General features: G+C 44.1%; 1 protein-coding gene across 1 annotated transcript in view; it reads right to left on the bottom strand.

Annotated features, from left to right (window-relative positions):
* GOLGA5 (golgin A5) overlaps nt 1-13,962 on the bottom strand; it is a 31,576-nt gene extending 17,614 nt beyond the window's left edge. The window contains exons 1-8 of the mRNA XM_054027156.1: nt 13,725-13,962; nt 11,896-12,510; nt 9,525-9,746; nt 8,182-8,401; nt 7,058-7,181; nt 5,309-5,512; nt 2,091-2,261; nt 505-633 (exon numbers count right to left, since the gene is read on the bottom strand). Of these exons, the coding sequence (XP_053883131.1) occupies nt 505-633; nt 2,091-2,261; nt 5,309-5,512; nt 7,058-7,181; nt 8,182-8,401; nt 9,525-9,746; nt 11,896-12,460 (1,635 nt within the window). The 5' untranslated portion in view covers nt 12,461-12,510; nt 13,725-13,962. The remainder of the gene's footprint in view (nt 1-504; nt 634-2,090; nt 2,262-5,308; nt 5,513-7,057; nt 7,182-8,181; nt 8,402-9,524; nt 9,747-11,895; nt 12,511-13,724) is intronic.
* Between the last annotated feature and the right edge of the window lie 10,285 nt (nt 13,963-24,247).

Below are 24,247 nucleotides of genomic sequence, written 5' to 3'. Positions count from 1 at the left end.
CGGAGGGCTGAGTCATAGAAAACCTGCTTGAGAAGTTAAATGCCCAACAGGGGTTGCTGTAAATGGCACAGCTAGAGACAGAATGCAGGCAGAGGCACACCCGATGGGAGGCACTCATGTGAGGTGAGTGGCCCCATCACAATGGTTCCATTAACTTGAGCTGAACTCCCTGAAGGCAGAAGAATATATTTGTGCAGATCAGATTGCAGGAAGCACAATGCCCAATTCTGTACCCACTGAAATCAGTGGCAAATAATTCCTACTGAAATCACTGGGCCTAAAACTAGCAACACCACAAATCATCAATGCTGTTTGTAATTAAACTAATTTCTTCAAATACAGCTGATACATGACAAATGACTGACAAATTCTCTTCAAACTTTATAGAAGCATTCTCCTTTGAGCCTTCATAGTAACTCTGGCAACTCTAAGCCAAAATGCTTTTCAAAGCCATGGTTGTATAGGGCCTAGAACAACATTTCTCAGCTGTCTGTAATTCTTTACCTGCTTTTGCCGTTCCAGTTCAGCCTCCACTTCTTGTTTGGCCATTTTGTGGGTTGTTATCTGTTCTTGGAGGTCTTGAAGTTGTTCTTTTGCTGACTCAGCTTCACTTACCTGCTGAGCCTCCATATCCTAAAAATAATATAAATGTTATTGTTCCAGTAACATCAAGCCACACAGCTATCACTGTAGTAATAGCAAAAACTACTCCCGCGAAGTGGAACTTAAAATGGCTTTAGCCACCTTTTCCCCCTCTCATTGCTTTCAAGAAAAAAGAGCCTGGTTATAAATGACTAAATAGTAATAAAATATGTTTTAAAGTGTGTATGTAAATATGCGGTGCTTTTTTTTTTTTTTTTTTTTTTTTTTTAAATATTTAGGTACCTCCAACTGACTACCTCCTTTCTCATCCTGTCTACAGGCTGAAGCCTCACCAGGTAAACTTGTACATCATTGCAGGGAGCAGGGCTAACCACAGACAACGCGTTCCTGCTAACAGTGTGTGTGCGGGGTGGGGTGGGGTGGTGGTGGAGGGCACAACTTCGGAACAACTCAAGTCACGCACCCCCCAACCTCCCCCCAGCAGCACTCCCCCTTCTGGAAAGCAGCCCCCCCTGCTCTCCCGGGAAAGCAGCAACCACTCCATGCAGCTCCCAGCTGTTCCTCTGCCTCTCCCTGAAGAGTTAAAGCAGTGGTGACTCAGAGCAGCTCCCAGCTGTTCTTCCACTCCTGCCTATGCCTCTCCCTGACCAGCACAGCGCCCCCTTCCCCCGCCGCTCAGCAGGGAGAGGGGCCCAGCCAGCTGTACCATGTGAACAAGTAATGGGGGGGGAGAGGCATGTGACCCTGCATGCCCCCCACCCAGGTTGCCTCTGAGGCCAACTAAGGGAACAGTGGCTGCCCAGAGACTACAGCTACTGTGAAGATCAACAGTCCTAAGGAAGCTTAGAAGAACAAAAAGGCACACCCTTCACTCGCCAAAGAAATATCTATGACAGTTTTTTGGGCAGAAATACCATCTTTCAATGGGGGCGCCTGGGATGGGGGAGAGGACAGACAGCAGTAGGGGCAACACCTATGTCCTCTCTCCCCTCATGCCCTCAGATACCTTATTACCTCTACCCTAGGAACTGGAGTGGTCAAGGAGAATGGAGAGAAACTGGAGTATCAATGACAAAGCATTTGTCTCTTAATAATAATAAAAAAAACCTTAATATATGGAGATATACCTATCTCATAGAACTGGAAGGGACCCTGAAAGGTCATCGAGTCCAGCCCCCTGCCTTCACTAGCAGGACCAAGTACTGTTTTTGCCCCAGATCCCTAAGTGGCCCCCTCAAGGATTGAACTCACAACCCTGGGTTTAGCAGGCCAATGCTCAAACCACTGAGCTATCCCTCCCGCCCACAAGAGATTTTTTAAAAAAAAATACTAATAAATAAATGTTAAAAGCAGCATAATAGTTGTTCCAACCGTAACAAGGTATCTTGAATACCATTATAGTCGTATTAATAGAAGCAACACGAAGGCCACTATAATCCCACATACTTACATGGTTAACTACAAGGACTGCATATAAAGATATCTACCTGTAGCTCTGTTCTCAGCTGCTGTATCTGCCCCATTAATTTCTGTATCTCCTCCTTCTGTGTTTCTTTCTCATGTCTCAGTTCTTCTAATTCCATGGTGCTTGCAGTAAGGCTATCCAGCCCTTCAATGCCAGAGCCTTCTTTTAGGCTGTTTATCAACTTTTCTTTAGACTGAAAGATTAAAAATGCTTTTGTATTAATAAAGATGCTATTAAATTCTACCCTTAAATACATATGCTCCACTCCCCCTACTATATAAGATCCATGCTTGAATCTCTCAGCAAGACTTGGCTCTAAAATTTCAGGCATGAAACTAAAATTAAAAACTACATTTAACATTTTTGTAATATATATAACACACACACACACTTAGGTACTGAACCTGCAATTTGATCCATGTGGGTGAACCCTTACACCTGCCTGGAATCCACAGACTGTAGCGCTGCTCCACATCAGAGCAGTGGTCCACCCACAAACTTTATAATATGAGGGGGCAAGGAGTCCAGGAGATCTGGCTGTATTTTAAAGAAGCCTTATTGAGGGCACAGGAACAAACCATCCTGATGGTGCAGAAAGAATAGCAGGTATGGCAGGTGACCAGCTTGGCTTAACAGAGAAATCTTCGGTGAGCTTAAACACAAAAAGGAAGCTTACAAGAAGTGGAAACTTGGACAGATGACTAGGGAGGAGTATAAAAATATTGCTTGAGCATGCAAGGGTGTAATCAGGAAGGCCAACGCACAATTGGAGCTGCAGCTAGCAAGGGATGTGAAAGGTAACAAGAAAGGTTTCTACAGGTATGTTAGCAACAAGAAAGTGGACAGGGAAAATGTGGGACCCTTACTGAATGGAGGAGGCAACCTAGTGACAGATGATGTGGAAAAAGCTGAAGTACTCAATGCTTTTTTTGCCTCTGTCTTTACAGACAAGGTCAGCTCCCAGACTGCTGCACTGGGCAGTACGGTATGGGGAGGAGGTGAGCAGCCCTCAATGGTGAAAGAACAGGGTAACGACTATTTAGAAAAGCTGGACATGCATAAGTACATGGGGCCAGATGCAATGCATCCAAGGGTGCTGAGGGAGTCGGCTGATGTGATTGCAGAGCCATTGGTCATTATCTTTGAAAACTCGTGGCGATTGGGGGAGGTCCCAGACGATTGGGAAAAAAAACAAAAAAACAAGACAAATATAGTGCCCATCTTTTAAAAAGGGAAGAAGGAGAAGCCGGGGAGCTAGAGACTGGTCAGCTTCACCTCAGTCCCCGGAAAAATTATGGAACAGGTCCTCAAGGAATCCATTTTGAAGCACTTGAAGGAGAGTAAGGTGATCAGGAACAGTCAATATGGACTCATCCAGGGCAAGTCATGCCTGACCAACCTGATTGCTTTCTATGATGAGATAACTGGCTCTGCAGATATGGAGAAGATATGGGGAAAGTGGTGGATGTGATATATCTTGACTTTAGCAAAGCCTTTGATATGGTCTCCCACAGTATTCTTGCCAGCAAGTTAAAAAAGCATGGATTGGATGAATGGACTATAAGGTGGATAGAAAGCTGGTTAGATCATCGGGCTCAACAGGTAGTGATCAATGGCTCGATGTCTAGTTGGCAGCCGGTATCAAGCAGAGTGCCCCAGGGGTTGGTCCTGGGTCCGGTTTTGTTCAACATCTTTATTAATGATCTGGATGATCGGATGGATTGCACTCTCAGCAAGTTCGCAGATGACACTAAGCTGCGGGGAGAGATAGATACACTGGAGAGTAGGAATAGGGTCCAGAGTGACCTAGACAAATTGGAGGATTGGGCCAAAAGAAATCTGATGAGGTTAAACAAGGACAAGTGCAGAATCCTGCACTTAGGACGGAAGAATCCCATGCACTGCTACAAGCTGGGGACCAACTGGCTAAGCGGCAGTTCTGAAGAAAAGGACCTAGGGATTACAGTGGACGAGAAGCTGGCTATGAGTCAACAATGTGCCCTTGTTGCCAAGAAGGCTAACGGCATATTGGGCTGCATTAGTAGGAGCATTGCCAGCAGATCGAGGGAAGTGATTATTCCCCTCTATTCGGCACTGATGAGGCCACATCTGGAGTACTGCATCCAGTTTTGGACACCCCACTACAGAAAGGATGTGGACAAATTGGAGAGAGTCCAGCAGAGGGCAACGAAAATGATTAGGGGGCTCGGGCACATGTTTTACAAAGAGAGGCTGAGGGGACTTGGCTTATTTAGGGCTGGTCTACACTGGGGGGGAGGGGTGTCCATGTAAGATACGCAACTTCAGCTATGGAATTGTGTAGCTGAAGTCCACGTATCTTATTTTGACTTACCTCCCGTCCTCACGGCGCGGGATCGACGGCCGCGGCTCCCCCGTCGACTCCACTACCGCCGCTCGCCCTGGTGGAGTTCCGGAGTCGACGGGAGCACGTTCAGGGATCGATATATTGCGTCTAGAGGAGACGCGATATATCGATCCTCAATAGATCGATCGCTACCCGCCGATCCGGCGGGTAGTCTGGATGTACCCTTAGTCTGCAGAAGAGAAGAGCGAGGGGGGATTTGATAGCAGCCTTCAACTACCTGAAGGGGGGGGTTCCAAAGAGGATGGACTAGGCTGTCCTCAGTGGTACCAGATGACAGAACAAGGAATAATGGTCTCAAGTTGCAGTGGGGGAGGTCTAGATTGGATATTAGGAAAAACTATTTCACTAGGAGGGTGGTGAAGCACTGGAATGAGTTACCGAGGGAGGTGGTGGAATCTCCATCCTCAGAGGTTTTTAAGGTCTGGCTTGATGAAGCCCTGGCTGGGATGATTTAGTTGGTGTTGGTCCTGCTTTGAGCAGGGGTTGGACTAGATGACCTCCTGAGGTCTCTTCCAACCCTAATCTTCTATGATTCTATTGCAGGATCAGGATTTTAATTTGCATGTCAATTATCTAACTCAGTCTTTAGCGGCATGGGATTCTATTAAATGTAATTCTATCATCCTGTATTTTAAGATCTATTGCACCATTATAATACACTGTTAATATAAAGAGTCCAAAGGCAAATATATCACTGATCAGATGTAGAAAACATAAATGGAACAAAATTAAACATGATGACCCATTCCAATGATTCATTGCTCCATTCCATTTTAAAATCACGTGTCAATGTTTTTGCATTAACCTGCATTTCTTCTCAGTTATTTATAGTCAGAAGGGAGTTGCATTCTTACCTGGAGTATGCGAGTAGCTTTTTGTTTGTAGTCCACCAATTCCTGTTTAACAGACTCCAAGTTGTTTTTAGTTACTTTGACTTGCTGCTGAAGCTCCTCCACTCTCCTCTTCTCATCCACATATTTTCGTTCTGCTGCAGTAACTGCTTCTGCCAAGTTCTGCCGCTCAACTTCCATTTTACTAAGGCGAGCAGCAAACTCATTCTATTAGTGGCAAAAAAAGTTTAAACAATTAATACAATCCCAACTTTCAGTTAGCAAAAAAGAGGTTTCAACGCTGACTATATAAGAAACAAGACATTCACTCCCTCCAGGTTAAAATCTTTTTCAGTACTTTTTATTCAGACAAAATTCACACTAAATTTAATGGAGTGCTAAATCCTAGAAAGCAGCCAGATCTAATTCATTAAACAACAGATATTTTCTTTACTGAGTAAAGAAAATTCATCCTATTATTTAAGCCATATGACTGACAAAATGAGCAAATCGCCTCTTGAAAAGACACAGTCCACTTGGGATTTAGACCAATGTTCCCTCTAATTTTTACTCCCCGGGGAATTCTGCGCCACGTGCAGAATTTATGTCCCCCGCAGATTTCTTTGCTTCCCTGCAGAAAAATGACTGACTTTCTGATGGGAAAGCAAAGGGAAGCCACAAGGGCCGTCATCCCAGCAGTATGTTTCGGGTGCCCAGGGCAGCCGGCAGAGAAGTAAATCACTGTGGGGCAGGAGGCGGGACTAGGGAAGACCTAGCTGGTGGCTCCTACCCTGCACTAGGCACAGCTGCTAGTTCTGGCTGGGCAAGATGGGACTTCCTCTTCCCCTGCACAGCATCCGGGGCCACGTCAGACCCACCCCCAGATTTCTCCCTGGCTGTAGGAAGCTCTTAAAACTCTCCCCTCCTTCCCCGCCGCACTTCCTGCACCCATTGCGCCTCAGTTGCAGGGGGGGGAAATCATTGTATAGGGAGCTGCTCCCACATCCGTCCAACCCCCATGCATCTATACCCAAGACCCTCCTGCCAAGCCTCACACCCCCCGGCACCCAGAACTGCCCCCCCACGACGAGCCCCACTCCCCCTGCACCTAGACCATCCTGATGAGCCACCTGCACATGGATCCCCACCCTACCAAGAACCAACCAGCTGCATCTGGATCCCCGCCCCACTGAACCCCACTCCCCCAGCATCTAGACCTCCCCCAATGAGCCCCCCACACCAAGACCCCCTGTCGAGTCCTATCCTCGCCAAACCTAGACCCGCCCCCCACTGAGACCCAACCATCTGGACCCCCCTGCAGAGTCCCACTACCATTGCACCCAGAACCCCCCAACAAGCCCCTGTGCATCCAAATCCAAATTAAGTGCAGTTAAGTAATAAGCAAAAAGTATAAACTATGGAAAGTAAACAAGATTAAAACTAGTTCAGTAATCTAGTAGCAACATGAGTTCACAAATCTATTTAAAGAGGAGTTTTATGTTTAAACACTAACAAAGTCTGGTAAAAACAGAACTACAATAAAAGTGGTCAATAGTTTCTGGACTGTTTCACCACGGAATCTGGAAAATAAAATGTAAAAAAGCTGAATAAATTAGTGTACAATGGACACCTACTTCAGAGGCCAGATCCTGCTAAGTACTCAGAACCCTTAACTCCAGGCAAAGTCAATGGGAGTTGAGGGGCACTTAGCATCTTGGATTTCAGGAACCCAAAAGCAGAATCCGACACTCCACCTCCGTTTTCACATCTAACCTGCATCTGCTTGTAACTTTCTTGTTCTCGCTTCAATGCGGAGTCTGCATCATGTAGCCTCTCCTGCACAGTTTGAAGGGCTTGATTCTGCAGGCTGCTCCCTTCGCTGTGGTCTTGTATTATTCTAAAAGAGTATTACAGAATGTCATTGAAAAGTAAGCATATATACTATGCTTTCAAGGTAGAAACAATAAGGTGATTTTTTCAAACTCTTATGTCAGACAGTGCTAATTAAATGGTTTGCTTGGTTTTCACTTTGCTATGTTTTTCTTTTCTAATGCAGAAAAAATTTTACAAATATATTTTCTTAAACACTGGTTCAGAACACAGGTAAAATAGTAAGAATAAAACCTACAGCTCATCTAAAAGTAAGAGCACCCCACATATTCTGTTGCCTAAATTCTACTTCTAACTTGAAGAATTTTACTGTTAGGTTTGATTTTTTTTTTTTTTTAAATAAAGGAGCAAGTATTCAACTGACTAATGAACACCCAATGTGGGCACAAACAGGAAAGTTCTTACACTTGTAGGCAAACATTTTATTTGCCCTTTTGGCCAAATATAGTCTTTATCAATGTGAGATCTCAAGTTTCAGACTTCTCTCTCAAATATTAGAATTACACAAATGGTTTATATAAAATGCATTTGAACAATTATATCAATTCAGTCACAAACAGACACTGACACAAGCAAGTGGCAATTAATCTTATTTAGGACTCTGACCTGTTCCCACTGAAGTCAATGGCACGCTTATGTTAAGTATAAGGATATCTGAATCAAGCCTTAAATAATATTTACATTTTTTCTAACTAAAATTCTCAAATCTAGATATACATACACTCCCCGACTTATGCAAGCATTCCATTCCGGAACGCCTTGCATAAGTCGAATTTTACGTAAGTAGGGGGCGTCTATCCGACAATTACGCAAAAAAAAAAAAAATACCACCCCGTTTACGGAACTTTTTCCGTAAGTGTGGGTTTGCGTAAGTCGGATTTGCGTAAACTGGGGAACGTTTGTATAGGAAAATGATTTCAGTAGTCAAAATGACAATTGTTAACACCAATCTTTATAGCTTGAATTTTCCAACCTATTACTATTATTTGGAATGGGTTTTAAAGTACCGTGATTTTTCACTCTGTAATGCTTCCAGGGCTTCTGTCCGAGTACTCAGTAGTTGATCAGCTTCTTGCAACCGCACTTTCAGCACAGCCAGTTGGGAATCCTTGGCAGAAACAGCTTCTGTAAGATCATCAACCTGAGCTTGAAGTTCTCGAACCACCCTATCACTCTTTGAATGGTCAACATTCCATTTTTCTACCCTTGTTCTGGCATTCTTTAATTCTACAAAAAAGAAAAAGGATATATATGCATATATACAATAAAATCTGCTGCCTCAAGAAAAAATAAATAGTATTAGATGCCACATGGTTAGAATGCCGCCTGTGTCACAATCCATACAAGAAAAAATTAAGTGCAACCAGTTCAGTTTATATAACATTGAAAAAAGTGAGAGCTGACTCAAACACTAGAGCAGATTCTCTTAATTCAAGCTGTTGAAGCACAAAATAAAACTTAAAAAGGCACAACTACTAGAGTCAGTGTTAAGATGACATCTTTGAGATTGTACTGTTTGTTTGTTTTTAAACTGAACACCATATTAGTTTTAACCTTTACTCAAAATTATTAGGTTAAAATTCATATGCACTACTGTTTTAAAAAAAGATTTCCCTAACCTGTGGTATTATCCACTTTGATTAGTTAAACAATATTACAAATTTAATTGGCTTTTAACTAGATTTTGCATTTCAATTAGCTTAGGCAAGGAACATATAGACTAGTCAATTTGACTTTTTTATTGTTATTTTCTAGACTGTCACTTTCTGGGCATCATATATTTGCATAATACATGCCGTAATGTTTGGGTTTCAAATATTGCAGGGGATTGTTATTCCCTTAAAAAAAAAAAAAAGTCAGACTTTTTTTAAAATGTGTAAACATTTCTAATAGCAGTAGCCTTTCCTAAACCTTGTTTTTACACAATCTAAATGTTGGGACTAATTAACTTGATTGTGTCCCTTTAATCACCACTCATTATTTTGTTGTTGTTGTTGTCGTCGTTGTTGAACGACTACTCCTCCCAACTATCGCAAGTAAATTTTTTTTTGTTCCAGATGGTTTCAGTGAAGGCCATGTTACCCACCATATGAAAACATCTTTGTCTTAAATTCATTAGGAGCTAATGAGCTTAAGGTGGATAGCTCAAAGATACTTTTCATTCTCTCCAGCTTAGTACTCGTTTAGATGGTCAGGAATCACTATGCTTAACAAACCACATCTATAGATTTAACTAGGAGTACTTGAATCTGAACACAAGTCACTGATGGAGAGGCAGTACTAGTTTCTATTTTACTAGAATCTCAAAACCAGTTAATATTTTGAAATATAAGCTTCCAAACTAGACTACCTTCCTGTGTTTCTTTGGATCTCTGAATTAATGAAGCCATTTCTTGATTTAAAGACTGAACCTCATTCCGAAGCAGTTGATTCTCTAGGCGAAGATTGGACAGTTCATGCGATTTGCAATCATCATTAGCTGAAAGGCTGGGATTAGTTGCTGTATTTAGTGATGAATCTTTGGTAACATCCACTTGTGTATCCAATCCAGAATCAGAGCCGTCAGGAGTTTCTGTACAAAGAAATCTGAGTTACATCAGGTAGGTTTGTTGGTCTATTTACTGTGAGTAGCCATACAATGATCCATATATATATATATATATATATAGACCTACATAGTACCATATTCTGGTTACATAGTATAATGCAGATGATTTGTACAGTGTAGCGAGAACAGCCACAGATGGCATAACGTTTAGCAATTGGTTATAACAAAAAGTCATATCGGGTGGGAAAATGTTAACATTTTCATGACTATGCTGCAGAAAACTTCAGAGAGTTATAGAATACACTGTACATACAGTCAGCAAGAGGTGTGTTATTTTTAATATAAATGTCCAAGTTCACACTGGCTGGCTGTTAGGACTTAATATTCTAAAGATACACACACTTGTACATATTTCCAAAGTAAAATTTTTCATCTTTGAGTTCTGATGTCATGTATAAGCCATTCAAATTTCATTCTTATGAATTATATTGCCAACAGCAAGCCTCAAAAATCTAATCCAAACACAGATGGGTGTAGTGTATTCACTTTATATAAGATAGTCTATTAAGGTTACTTCAATTATACCCATCTCCTCACCAACTTCTTTACTAACCACTTGGCCTCAAAGTATTTAATCAATCTATTTTTGGGGGAGCCACTTTTCACCAAAGAAATGTTTACTATAGAAACACTGGAAATTGCAATGATTTGAAGCACTGTAGTAGGCTGTGGAATATTTCCTTTATTCTTGCCTCATATCATACTTCCATAAGAGGTTTTGTAATACTATTCAAAAGTTCCTTGTAATTTTCATGTATCTAGAAATCCTAACTGCATATAAATTCCCTGAATTATGGGAACTAAGTAGCAATTCTCTTTTATAGAATGGATGCTGATAGAAAGAACACTCTAAACTAACAGCTGACAGTGCTCTGACAAAGTCACCAGAAAACACACACCCAGGATCTGGATTCCTAATAGGGGGTTACTGAAGTCTTATAGAACATTCTTGATGCCAGTGAGCATATACTATAGGGCCTTATCTTTAAAGCCTTGCATTGGTGTCAATATGAAACAGTATGACATGCAGGGAGAATAAAGAAACAGCTGTTCCGCCCATGTTAATTTTACTTCAGATTCAGTGTATCCACCATGGATAACCGGATGAAAACCAGTGAATGCAGACTGAAGTCAATACAAAGCAAGGGTGTCCATTTGAATCCAGTGTTTTAAACTGTCCTCATACTCTTTACTTCACCTTGTGCTCACCAACAAGCCTGCTCCACCTTCAACAGTCCACATCACACAATGCCCTAGGGAGATGGGGTGGGCCATTAATTCTGAATACTGACACACCAAGAAAACAGCACCATAAATCCAAGCAAGATTTGTTCAATACTTCTTGAATCCCCTGCCCTAGAGTTAAAATGTTCTAAGGCCATTCCCTTCTTTTTAGTTTATACAGTCTTCACATAACCAGACACTGTGTGACAATACATTTATTTTTGTCAATAATTATAAAATGCACAAATAACCTATCTCCACTTTACAACTAGCTCCCACAAAAGTTATGGATTCTCTTTTATGTCAGGTGCACTAAGAGACATACTTAACTAAAAAGACCAATGATTGGCTTATAATGTGACCTATAATCAGGGTACCATGTGACATGAATCTACAGTTAATACGTCTTGAATTAGCTGTGATTAATCATTAAAGAGTTATAAGAACTCTTAACTATAAACATCTCAAAATTTTGAGAATTAGCTCTCCCCTTATTATAGTTTCTAAGTCTTTTTACCAAATACAATAAGTGAACAGAATAGATTTGATTTAATAATACTAATACATGCACTTACAGTACTTTAAATATTCAATGAACTGTACTGCTATCAACTAAGTACTCTCGTGAGGCAGTGCATCTATTATACCCATTTTACATATGGAGAAATGGAGGGAAATAGGTAAGGTTATTCCAAGGCCACCCAGTGAATCAATAGAAGTGCTGGGGTTAGAATTAAGAGGTTCTTGACTCCCAACCATGTAATTGTTACTCTAGAACACCTTTCCCTCATATTAGAATCTATTTCATTTACTGTCAGTAAATTTGTTTCCCTTCACATAACATGGTTTTAAATATACCTATGTTCAATATATAGTTCTAGTTAGCTACCATGGCTTCGACTCCTGATGGAACTGTCTTCAGTAGTTTTTACATTTTGTGTACTTGTAGGCACAGAACTAATGCTTGAAGTCCGAGAGTGATTCTGAAGAACAACTGTCTTGCTCTTCTCCTTTTTAGGGTCCATCCGTCCATTAGTTCCTTTCTCAGAACTATTGAGAAAATCAAACAAAAGCTCATCATCAGGTTCAGACTTTTTCCTTCTCACAAACTGGGAAGAAGGTCTGGGTGTGGAAACACTTTCTGCTGGAGAAGAGGCCTCTGAAGACATCTTGGATGTGGCTTTGACATTTGCAGTTCCAGCTAGGATTGTAGCTTTCTGGTGTTTAATATTTTCAGCTGCTGAGGAGATATAGGTTGCTTTAGATGATGTCTGATATTTCAATTCTCCGGTTTGCTGGCGCAGTTCAGGATATTCCCTGGCAGACTCCAAATCTGTATCATCATATATTACGTTCCCTGTACCATCTTTTTTGCTCAAAGCTGATGCAGCTCCTTGATCGACTCTGTTGAGAAGGTCCTCTGCCTTTCCAGCAAGATCAGCAAACCAAGACATAATGGATGTCTATTGACAAAATCTACAGAATTGAACTCCAAAAGCGTGAGCTGCAAAAAGATACAAAATGGTTACAGTTCAAATATATGTTGATGAACTGAGGCATTTGGTTTATCTTTGTTGTAAACTATGGTTATGTTAATAGTTTTGTCCTTGTTTCATCCATTAACATGCCATATTACTGGAAGGACTCCAAATCAGATGTTCTTACAGGAAAATGTAGAGCAGGGGTAATCAATTATTTTTTGTCAGGGTCCAAATTTCTTAGTCAATGTATAGTTAAGGTCCAGACTCCAGAGAAAATAATTAAATAATTATAATTCATAGAGTCTAGGACTGGAAAGGACCTCGAGAGGTCATCGAGTCCAGTCCCCTGCTCTCATGGCAGGACCAAATACTGTCTACTCTAGACCATCCCTGATAGACATTTATCTAACCTACTCTTAAATATCTCCAGAGATGGAGATTCCACAACCTCCCTACAATTTATTCCAGTGTTTAACCACCCAATAATAAGTAAATAAAAAGATTTTGGGGTCCATTCAAATGACTACCCCTACTGTAGAGGAATGAGTTTTAGCTACTAAACCAGCATAGTCATTCAGGGCATCAACACCTGATAGCAGCTGTGGCAACCCCTATAATCATAAAATGATGGTCTGCTTGCAGCAGATTAAAGGAAAACAAATTGGGATGGAGAGGGAAATAGGAAGTAATGCTGATAACCACAGGTGTATAGTAGAAAAAAGTTTCTTTGACCTTTGACATACAGACCTCTCCAGAGGCACTTTCAGGAACTCCTCCCCCAACATAAATAGTTTGCTTTACAAGAGGTGCAACTCCTAATCTTGTGGACAGTGTGGACCCCTTTAACTATGTTGGAGGGAAGGGCCCATATGGGCACTAAGGGCCAGACGTTTAAAGGCGAGAAGGTCAGCTGGGGTTAGGCACCCATATACCTTTGCCAGTCCTGAGCGCCCCGTAGGCTGCCAGCGATGACACACTGTGCCTGTGTTCGGGGGAGCCGGGCCCCAGACGAGCCCACAGCCCTGCCTGGACCCTGGAGGAGACACTGGCGCCAGCCGTGCGGACACCAGTGACGGGGCCGGGGACAGAAGGGTCGGCAGCGGCAGCGCAAGACGGGGGGAGGGAGCAGGCGGCTCAGAATGAGGAATCGCCCTTAACCCCCACCCACCAAGCCCTTCCCGTCCCCCTCCGCCCGCCTCTCCCGCGCTATTAGGCCCCAGCTCAGCCCCGGCCTCACCTTGTCCCGGCGCCCGCCCTGCCTCCGCGGGAGCGCCCGGGCGAGGGATGTGGGGGATAAATCGGCGGCGGAGACCGCAGCGGCTACATAGAGGCCGCAGGCCGGACACGGCAGCTCAGCTCCATCTTCCGGGAGACGTGGCCACCAAGCGGGTGGACGCAGGGACCCAGCGCACCACAGGCCAGGCCGCCGGATGCGCAGGCGCGCTCAGAATCAGCCCCGTGAGGGACAGAACCTCGGAGCGAGGCCACGTCCCCCACCGCCGGGAGAGGAGGGGCAGGGAGGGAGCAAGGCCACGCCCCTTGCCACGAGCTCCCACCAGTCCCAGAGAGGAGGGGCAGGGAGTGAGCAAGAGACCCCGTAGCTTTCGTGGTGGGAGGGGCGGAGTTAGAGCAGCGCTGCACACTTTGTCAGCCACAGTGTCTCGCGCCGCCTGGGGTCGCGCTGCGAGGCCTGCGCACTGCAACTTTTCCCTCATCCCTGATCTGCCTCCGCGTGACCCCGCCCTCGGCTCTCGCACAGGCCCCTCCCACCCGTTTGAGGTCAACGGGTCTAACGCCAACAACTCCTCCGCCCGTCCCCCTCCCTTCTTGTTCCTCCTCACAGCCACGAGGCATGAAGCGGAGCAGGGAGCAGCCTCTAGAGGGCGCTGTGAGCTCACACAGAAACGAGCCACCCCAGCTGTCCAGGCCGGGCTGGAAACCTGCTTCTGGCCCCTGCTTTGTCCTGGATTTTCAAACTTCCAGCCATGGGGGTTATAGCTACAGCTGCTCAACCAGAGCAGCTTCATGCTCGCCCCACCTCACATTCCTCCCCCGCTCCATCCAGTGGGAACAGCTTATCTGGGGTACTGCCAGGGGTCCCACCTCCTCAGCACCTGCGCACTTCCCAATCTTTCCCCTGGTTCTCCCCAGGCTGCTCCTGAGAGGCAGGGCAGGCCCTGTAGCCCCAGTTGTACAGATGGGGAACCATAGGTGTAATTTGACTTCTAGGTGAGGGTAATAATAGGCATAGGTCTAATTTTTGGATTTACCAATTGTTGTGGTACTTAAATTACAGTAAAAAGAAGAACAGGAGTACTTGTGGCACCTTAGAGACTAACAAATTTATTAGAGCATAAGCTTTCGTGGACTACAGCCCACTACAGAAGTGGGCTGTAGTCCACGAAAGCTTATGCTCTAATAAATTTGTTAGTCTCTAAGGTGCCACAAGTACTCCTGTTCTTCTTTTTGCGGATACAGACTAACACGGCTGTTACTCTGAAACTTAAATTACAGTGTACTTGAAATCACAAGTACAGTTTACGTCCATTATTTAATCACCCTTCATTTTTTTTGTTGTAACTTAATTATTTGCCATGTTTACCAGCTACCACTTAAAAATCAACATTAGCGTAAAAACAAATTCTTGATTAAACAGAACCCAGCACTTTCATGTAACTGAAACATGTCTCCCAGGTTTTAGAGATACATAAATATGCAATGCACACATTGAACAAATCCATCGCTAAAGCCTTTCCCCTTTGCTCATCTGCCTAAGCACATTCCACTCACATTTAACCTTCCCTGTTCACTCTGCCACTCACCTGGGCTTGACACAGTCAATGTTGTACACTGCACAGACACTTGGTCAGAGCTTATGTTCACTTGCTACATGTTACCAGCGGTGATTAGAATGTGGCCCCCATGTCTAGATGCCTGTGTTTCTGGGGCAAGTCTCTTATTTTATAGGCTGGTAAAACTGAAATGAGCCCAAGCTAGAGCTCTGCTGTGAGGGAGAGGGTCAGGAGCTGCTCTTCTGCCCTCCCTTTAGGCAGCCCATGTGGGGAAACAAACCTGGACACACAGAGCGCCTGGCATTGTTGCTCGCCCCCTCATCCCCTGAACATTCCTCTGTGCCCCCCTAGGGAGTTGGGGAGAAGCAGCAACACCAGGTGCTCTGTGTGTCCAAGTCAGTTTCCCCAGCTGCGCTGTGCTGTGAAGTATCAGGAGGTGCTCTCCTGCACCTCCCCTTACACAGCCCAGGTGGGGAAACTGACCTAGCCACATGTCACCGCTTGCCCCTGCAAACATTCCTCTGTGGGGAGGAATCAGGGCCAAATAGAAGGGAGAAATCAAGGTGCTCCCCCTTCATGCATCATCTCTGCAACATATCCAGTTTGGGTAGTGGGGGGCAATGCCCTCCAATGCTCCCCCCATCTCTGCCCATGTGGGGAACAGGCACCAAGAGGCTAAGTATTTTGCCCAAGGTCGTACAGGACACTTGGAAGAGCAGAGAATTGAACTTGTGTTTCCTAAATCTTAGGTTGCTATCTAACCATGGGACCATCCTTCATTCCCATTGCCAGTACATGCTCTTCTGCTACCGCAGCAGTTCCCAAAATACATTTCCTCCCCAGCCCCCTTCTTTGAAAAGGACACAAATTACTTCCCCCCATATTTAGCCATCTATTACTTGTACTTTAGTGTAGTCCACCTGTTAGGGTTGCCAACTTTCTAATCACACAATCATACACTGGGGCAGGGGGTTGGGGTTGGGGTGTGGGAGGGGGTGAGGGCTCCAGCTGGGGGTGTGGGCTCTGGTGTGGGGCCAGGGATGAGCGGTTTGGGGTGCAAGAGGGGACTCTGGGCTGGGGCAGGGGGCTGGGGTGTGGGAGAGTGCGGGATCTGGGCGGCGCTTACCACGGCTCTGAGGAAGCAGCCATCAGGTCTCTGCAGCCTCTAGGTGCATGGACGGCCAGGCGGCTCTGCACTGTGCGTGCTGCCTTCACGTCCGCAGGCGCCGCCCCCCGCAGATCCAATTGGTCATGGTTCCCAGTCAATGGGAGCTGTGGAGCCGGCGGTGGGGACGGGGGCAGCATGCGGAGTCTGCCTGGCCCCCCTAGGGCCTAGGGGATGCTGGGACATGACAGCCACATCTGGGAGCCACGCGGAGCCAGGGCAGATAGGGAACCTACCTTAGCCCCGGGCCCCTGCTGCACCGCCAACTGGACTTTTAATGGCCTGGTCAGCGGTGCCAACCAGAGCCGCCAGGGTCCCTTTTCGCCCAGGCATTCCGATCGAAAATTGGACACCAGGCAACCCTACCACCTGCAATGAACATTATAAGGCCTTTCAACCAGATTCCACTGTTTCCACATTTCAAGCAGGCTCTGAGCACCTCAACAAAATGGTTGAGAGCAAAAAATGAACATGGGCAAAACATATTCCCTTAACCTTGGTCTCTGAAACAGACACACTGTTACAGCTGAAATTTTGCTAAAAAGCAACAGCAGCCTTAGGCAAACACCTGTCATGGAAAATTCCTGAACTAAACTGTTTAAATTTGGTAAAATTATAAGCAATGGCAACAAGGGTCTTATAATGGAAAGGATGCCCCGATACTTATCTATAGGCATTGCTACCTGCACTAGCTGTACAATACATAGATTCATAGATTCTAGGACTGGAAGGGACCTCGAGAGGTCATCGAGTCCAGTCCCCTGCCCGCATGGCAGGACCAAATATTGTCTAGACCATCCCTGATAGACATTTATCTAACCTACTCTTAAATATCTCCAGAGATGGAGATTCCACAACCTCCCTAGGCAATTTATTCCAGTGTTTAACCACCCTGACAGTTAGGAACTTTTTCCTAATGTCCAACCTAGACCTCCCTTGCTGCAATTTGAACCCATTGCTTCTTGTTCTAACCTTAGAGGCTAAGGTGAACAAGTTTTCTCCCTCCTCCTTATGACACCCTTTTAAATACCTGAAAACTGCTATCATGTCCCCTCTCAGTCTTCTCTTTTACAAACTAAACAAACCCACTTCTTTCAGCCTTCCTTCATAGGTCATGTTCTCAAGACCTTTAATCATTCTTGTTGCTTTTCTCTGGACCCTTTCAAATTTCTCCACATCTTTTTTAAAATGCGGTGCCCAGAACTGGACACAATACTCCAGTTGAGGCCTAACCAGAGCAGAGTAGAGCGGAAGAATGACTTCTCCTGTGATTATACTAGGCCCAAGAAGCAGTTTTTGATTAGAGCACAAAGTTATCTCTCACTTGTAATATCTGTATTCAATATTTAAGCCCCTTCATTTTCAGTTAAACCGATTTTTACTGAAAATTTCTCAGGTTTTACAAAAAGTATTATTCAGGTTTTTCCGATTTTCACCCTACTTTTGTAGCATTCAAATATATAAAAATAACTTGTTTTATTAGGAAAATACAATACACTGCATGAGATATATGTATTACGATAACACATTAGTCTGTGTGTGTATATGCAAAGCTGCCGGTTGAAGTAAGGCTATGTATTAATCTAGAAGATACATACAATGAACAAATAGACACACACGGAAGCTTTGAAGTGCGTGCACATCAGAATGTACTGATAAAACTCACACACACTATGTACACATTTCAAGCTGTTAGCAGATAACGATTTAAAGATGTGACTCACTAAAATGGGAGGAAAATTAAAATCTGTGTCAGAATACGTCTCAGAACACAAGGAAGTATTCAAAAGTTTAAAAAAACAAAAACAGGAAAAAAGGATGAAATTGAGTGTATGTGCTGAAAATGGTGTGGCCCAATTTTTAAATGTAAATATTTATAGGCTAATAGTTCTAAGTCTACAACAGTAAACCGTTTATTCAAATGAAAAGTTTTATTTTGGGATTAGAGATGTATTGTTTTCTTAAACTCAGTGGTGGCATTGTGTTTTGAGTTCTGTTTTAGTTCTGCAGCAAACCACATAAATGAACAGAATTCAAAGCACTAATCTACTGAATACTTTTTTGCCCTGTCTTTCCATCCACCAAAATAGACCCTGATATTTACCCAGAGAAATCAGTAGTTTTTTGCACTGATTTTCACTGTTTTTTGTTGTTGTGGTAATAAACTCTGATAAATTCCAGGGGAAAAAATTAAATAAAATAAAAACTGAAATCCTTAGTATAATATTTGAGCAGGTGTAGTGTGAGCCTCTGTGACTATGTGAGTCACCATCCAGGAAGAGGGACATTAATTATTGTGAACAGCTGTTCTTCTACAAAAATTGTTACGTGCTTCCTGAAAAAGGAGACTCACCGATATCAGATGGGCTGTGGTTGGATTTTGCAACTGGAAATGCCTTATGTCTTGCTTGAGAAACCATCACATCAGCAAGAAGACTAAAGACTTATTGCTGTTCTGCTAACCTTCCTGTGAAGATGAGTCATGCAAGTGGTCTCTTCCCATCAGCTGAGGCTTCAGCTCAGAGCACATGGCATGAGGGGGATAAAAACCTCAAACCAAAGTTTTAAAAAGTCCTTTGAAGTTCATAGCACTTCCCAAGATTTACCTCAGTTATTTCTCCAACCAAGTTATATACAGTAAAAGCTGTTTTATGTGACATGTTGGGGGAATAGGGGGTGCCAGTAAGTGAAAAATGCTGGTTAACTAAGAGGGAGGGAGTTTGGATGCAGGAGGGGGTGTGGAGCTGCGGGTTGGGGCGCGAGATGGGGTGGCTCTGGGAGGGAGTTTGGGTGCGGGACGGGGCTTGGGGCAGCGGGTTGTGGTGCGGGAGGGGATGTAGGGTGCCAGAATCGGGGGGCGCTCTCCTTGGGCAGCTCCCTACAAGTGGTGACCTGTCCCAGCTGCTCTTAGACAGAGGCGTGGCAGGCGGCTCCACGCGCTGCACCTGCTCCGCCCCGAGCACTAGCTCTGTAGCTCCCATTGGCTGGGAACAGCGCCCAATGGGAGCTGTGGGGGCGGTGTCTGCGGGCGGAGGCAATGCGCAGAGCCGACTGCCGCGACTCTGCCTAGGAGCAGCCAGGCCAGGTCGCCACTTGCAGGGAGCCGCCTGAGCTGAGAGCCTCCCAGATCCAGCACCCTGCACCCTCTCCTGTACCCCAACCCGCTGCCTCGAGCCCCCTCCTGCACCCAAACTCCCTCCCAGAACCAGCGCTCCACATCCCCTCCCGCACGACAATCCCCTGTCTGCCCTGGTCGGGACCCGGTGGAGAGGGCGGGCCCGGGTCCCCCACCACCTCACCCCCGAACTGTGAGGAATCCTAGGGACTCTGGCCACTAGGCCACGCTACCCTGCTTGCGAGGGGGATTATATGGACTCTGGCTGCTAGGCTGCGCTACCTTGCTTGCGAGGGGAATTGTATGGACCCTGGCCACTAGGCCGCACTATCTCGCCAGACAGGAATGATTGTGTGGAAGGGGGCCATTAGGCCACAACTGGCTGCCCACAGAGAGGCGGGCGCAGAAACTTGAGAGTGGCGAGGTGCCGACACCCCATCCTACCCCTGCCACAAAGGGGCACTGTGGTGCCAGGCCCACCACACCTCCTCTATGAACTTTCTCAGCATGTTTCACAAATATTAGTGACTTTTATCTTCACAACACCCTTGTGAGACTAGGTGGTATTATCCTCATATTACAGATGAAGAATTGAGGCACAAAGAAGAGCAATTGCATGGAAAGTCCTGCCCAGCCCCTGAAATTCCAGGTTGGAACATGCTCAGTCAAACTGTAGGGATGGTGCGTACTCAGTCCAGTCAGCATGTAGGATCTGTGTTGTGATGGAGCATGCTCAGGGCAGATGAAATCTTCTGGTAATTAAACTGCCAAACTTAGTCTACTGAGCATGTGCAAACTAAATTTTTGGAGTCTCGCAGCATGAACAAATTTGGATGTCTTTTCATAGGGAGGGCAAAAGGCATGTTCCTAACTCTAGGACAATCACCTTGTCAAATTTCAAGTTACTGCTCCAAAGCGTGAAGGCGCTAGAGTTCTCAATGAAATGGTTATAAGAATTTGTTTTAACATGGGCAAAAATGTGTTTTTCCCCTATTTTGTTCTCAGAAATGACTGAACTATTTTATCTGGAAGTTTCTAAAAAACATTCAACCTGAGGCAGACACCTAGCATGGAAAATCTTAAATGAAAGGACTAAAAGCTTGGCGAAGTTATAAGCAACTGAATACATGGAGAGTGTAGGGCAACTCTAGCTACATTACAGTTAAATGACTACTCAAGGTGCAAGGCAGCAGTGACTCTGACCCTGAGACTATCCTTCCTCCAGCCCTTAGATTATTAAATATGGGGACTGTTAGCTGAAATGTGGCCGTGGATAGAGTGACAATCTCTCAGATTGCCAGGTGCAAAATGTAGAGCTTTAAAAATATTTAAGACACTGACTAGCCAGGGTGGAAAACACCTGTGTCACAAGACTCCTCCAAAGCCACACCTCCTACAGTTTCAAGCACTAAAACAGTTGTGTAATGTCTCCTATGTACTTTATTTAATTGTAACATGGTGGAAATCAACAATGTATTTAAAAGTATAACCTTGTGTTGCTTTGCTACATCTTCTTTCCTTTCCTATCATCATTCCTAATTCTTCTCCTTCCTGTAACAGATGACAAAACTTTTCCTGCTAGTATCTTCAGTGCTTATTTCCTCTTTCCATTTTCTCTCCTTCTCTGTCAGAGAATTACAGTACTGATGTATTATTCACATAAACTGGTAACAGTGCCTGCCATTCTAAATGCTGATAGAGAGAAAAGTTAGGGGACAAAAACTGATGAATGATGTGTTAAAAAAAAAAAAGGCAAAAAATCTCAAAATGAAGAGTGCATTTATTTTGTCAGACATCAGAAGACTCAGGGGTTGAAATGATAGCTGAGGCTTTGGATATTTCACCCACACCCAAGCATATGCTTGGTCTCTTTGTGGTGCATTTGTTGGAAAGAGCTTATGACTGCTCACAGTAATGCTCTGAGGATAAGTAATAATGCCGTCTACCTACAGGATACAGCTTAATGTAAAACTACATGGAATTAAACAAATAGCATCTATCTAGATTCTTATAGAGTGCTCATTAAAGATGGTCGAAAAAAAGGATGAATTGTTTTGTGAACATTTTCACAAAAAAAACTGTCCTCTTTCAATCACAATTTTCAAATTTTGAATTTTGTTTTACCACTTTTAGTGCTCATCTCCATTGTACCTCAGCACCTTTCAAAATAATGAATTTAAGATATTTCTTTTTTCCCCTTTCCCTGTCAACAGGGATCAATTTCTCTTTCTTTTGATTCTGATACAGTGGGAAAGCAGGCTCAAAGAAATGGGGTTTACATTCTGTTCTGAATATGCTGATGTCTGTAATTATGTGGATATCTTCCAAGAATGAGTTCCAAATGTATGGCCACTCACCAAGAAAGTTCTATCTCTGCAAACATGAATCTCTCACTCTAGAGGGTGACAGCACTATTGTTCCATTGGAATGCAACTGTCATGGATAGTCACAATCACACAGGGTGAGACAGTCCCTCAGGTTACTTGTATCAATCCTATGAAAAGCTTTGACAGAAGGACAGAAAAATTGACTTTGACCCAGTTTTTCACAGGATGTTAGTAAGAAAGCTGAGTGCTTTTGGTGATCTGTGGCTATGTATACATAGTACACCTCTTGTGACAGTGTATAGGGTATGCGTAGCTACACACCACAGTGAAAAGCAGGCTGTGTCCACATTGCGGTGTGTAGCTACATGCCCCACAGTGATTAACCTCTCTGCCAGCTGGGCACCAGAAACATATTGCTGGGGAGGGTCGCATGACCACTCTTGTAGCTTTCCTTTGCTTCCCCATCAAAGTCATTTTTCTGCGGGGAAGCAAAGAAATCTGTGGGGGACAAAAATTCTGCTCATACGCAGTGGCGCAGAATTCTCCCAGGTGTAATTAAAGTTAACAGCATATTTGTTTAAATAGTTACATACAATTTAAGTGTGAGAACCCAAGAGCTGAGGTGCTTTCAGTATCAGAAGATTCTGTACTCATGGGAAATTTGGAACTAGAAAATCCAGCAGAGCTTGTTATAGGATGAGTGTGACTTAGGGACTTTCCCCCCTACGTTTGCTTTCACAACCTGTATTTGTTTTAGACACCACAACAAAAGAGGCAGGACATTCATTACCTTCTGTCTCATATAAAGATAGTCCAGTGGTTAGGGCATTAGCCTGGGAACTCAGCGATACAGATTCAATTTCCTTCTCTACCACAGATTTTTGTGTGACCTAGGGCACGTCACTTAGTCTCTTTGTGCTGCAATTCTCCTTCCAGTGTGTTTGCAATGATAAATATATTAAAAGATTGTGAGGCACCCAGACATTACAGTAATGGGGGCCACACAAGTACCTTAGATAGATGTATCCATCTGCCACTAGCATATGGAGGGATGTTTGGGTAAGCTAATTAGTAGAGGTGGGCCATAATCAGAACCTCAAACCTGAATCCTTTAGAATGTATTTCTGTCACTGAAATCAGCACATGTGACTGAATACAGGAGGAGTTCTACTAAGTAAGGTGGTGCCATTTTTATACAGACATTTTTTTTTAGACCTACATTTTTAGACATGACTAGTGATTTGGGTTTCCTCCATTTTGGAGTGCTCAACCTGAGACATCCAAAAAAGGTTTGATTTTCAGAACTGCTGAGCACCTGCCTTCTGAGAAGCAGGTCCCCTTCATGTGTCTCAAGTTGGGTACCGAAAACAGGCTCTCAAAATCACAGGCTGCCTCTGGAAATTCAGGCCAAAGATTCCTCATCTACAAGCACTTCCCCCCCTTTATGTTTATGTTGCCCCCAGCAATGCAAGATGTAACAGCTATGATTAATGTAGCGCTATCTTGAAACTATTGTATTTAATGTATGGTTATCTGTATGTTTGTGATACAGTTATCCCCTGGAAAGCATGAAAACTTTGAAGTCCATTATATTAAGAAGGGCAAGATGATATAGCCCATCAAATATCCACAGACTTTTGTATGTGGGTGTTCCTGGCTTATTGGGGAGCAGAGAGAGGGTTGAGAAATGCAAAATCCCAAAGCTGGTTATGCAGATACCTAGCCTTTTGAAGTTTGACCTCGTGGGGAAAAAGGGCAGTGACTGGTTTTACCTGTTTTCAGGAGGCTGGAAGACAAAGCAAGTGTTTTGGTATAAAAGGCACAGTTTAACCTGACAGGGGGGTGGTCTCTTTGATTTAATGGATAGTCCTGACCTTTTGTCCAAGAGGAAACTGCATCCTCCTGAAGGATTGGAAAGAATGGAACCTGCCAGAGTCTCCATAGGACTATTGGGGGGATACTGGTAAAGCAATTAGATCCTGTTGTTGCTGTATATGTTTTCTCTGTATGCTTTTGTCTTTAAATAAATGTACTCTGCTTTGAAAGGGCTGTTTGGTTCCTGGTAAATCACTGTCACTGTCCTTGGAGAGAAGACAAAGAGCAGGGGTTTGACGTTTACCAAAGCTGCTTGGGGAGAATCAGAGTGAAGGCAAGGAGGCTGGAAGTCTAACTTCCTGGTTGAGGGGGGTGGGGGGTAGGACATGGGTCCCATCCCAATGACAGGTGATAGCTGGAGGCTTGAGACGGCGTTCCTTGAACACACTTCGGAGACTGTCAAAGGTGCAGTTATCCTGAAACTGTGACACAATAATCTGAAAAAGGGAATGAAGCATGAACTACTTTAGCTCCCCAAGCTTGTTT

This window comes from Malaclemys terrapin, chromosome 4 (assembly GCF_027887155.1).
Source record: "Malaclemys terrapin pileata isolate rMalTer1 chromosome 4, rMalTer1.hap1, whole genome shotgun sequence".
Classification (NCBI taxonomy): Eukaryota; Metazoa; Chordata; order Testudines; family Emydidae; genus Malaclemys; species Malaclemys terrapin.
This window is presented reverse-complemented; position numbering and strand designations above follow the sequence as displayed.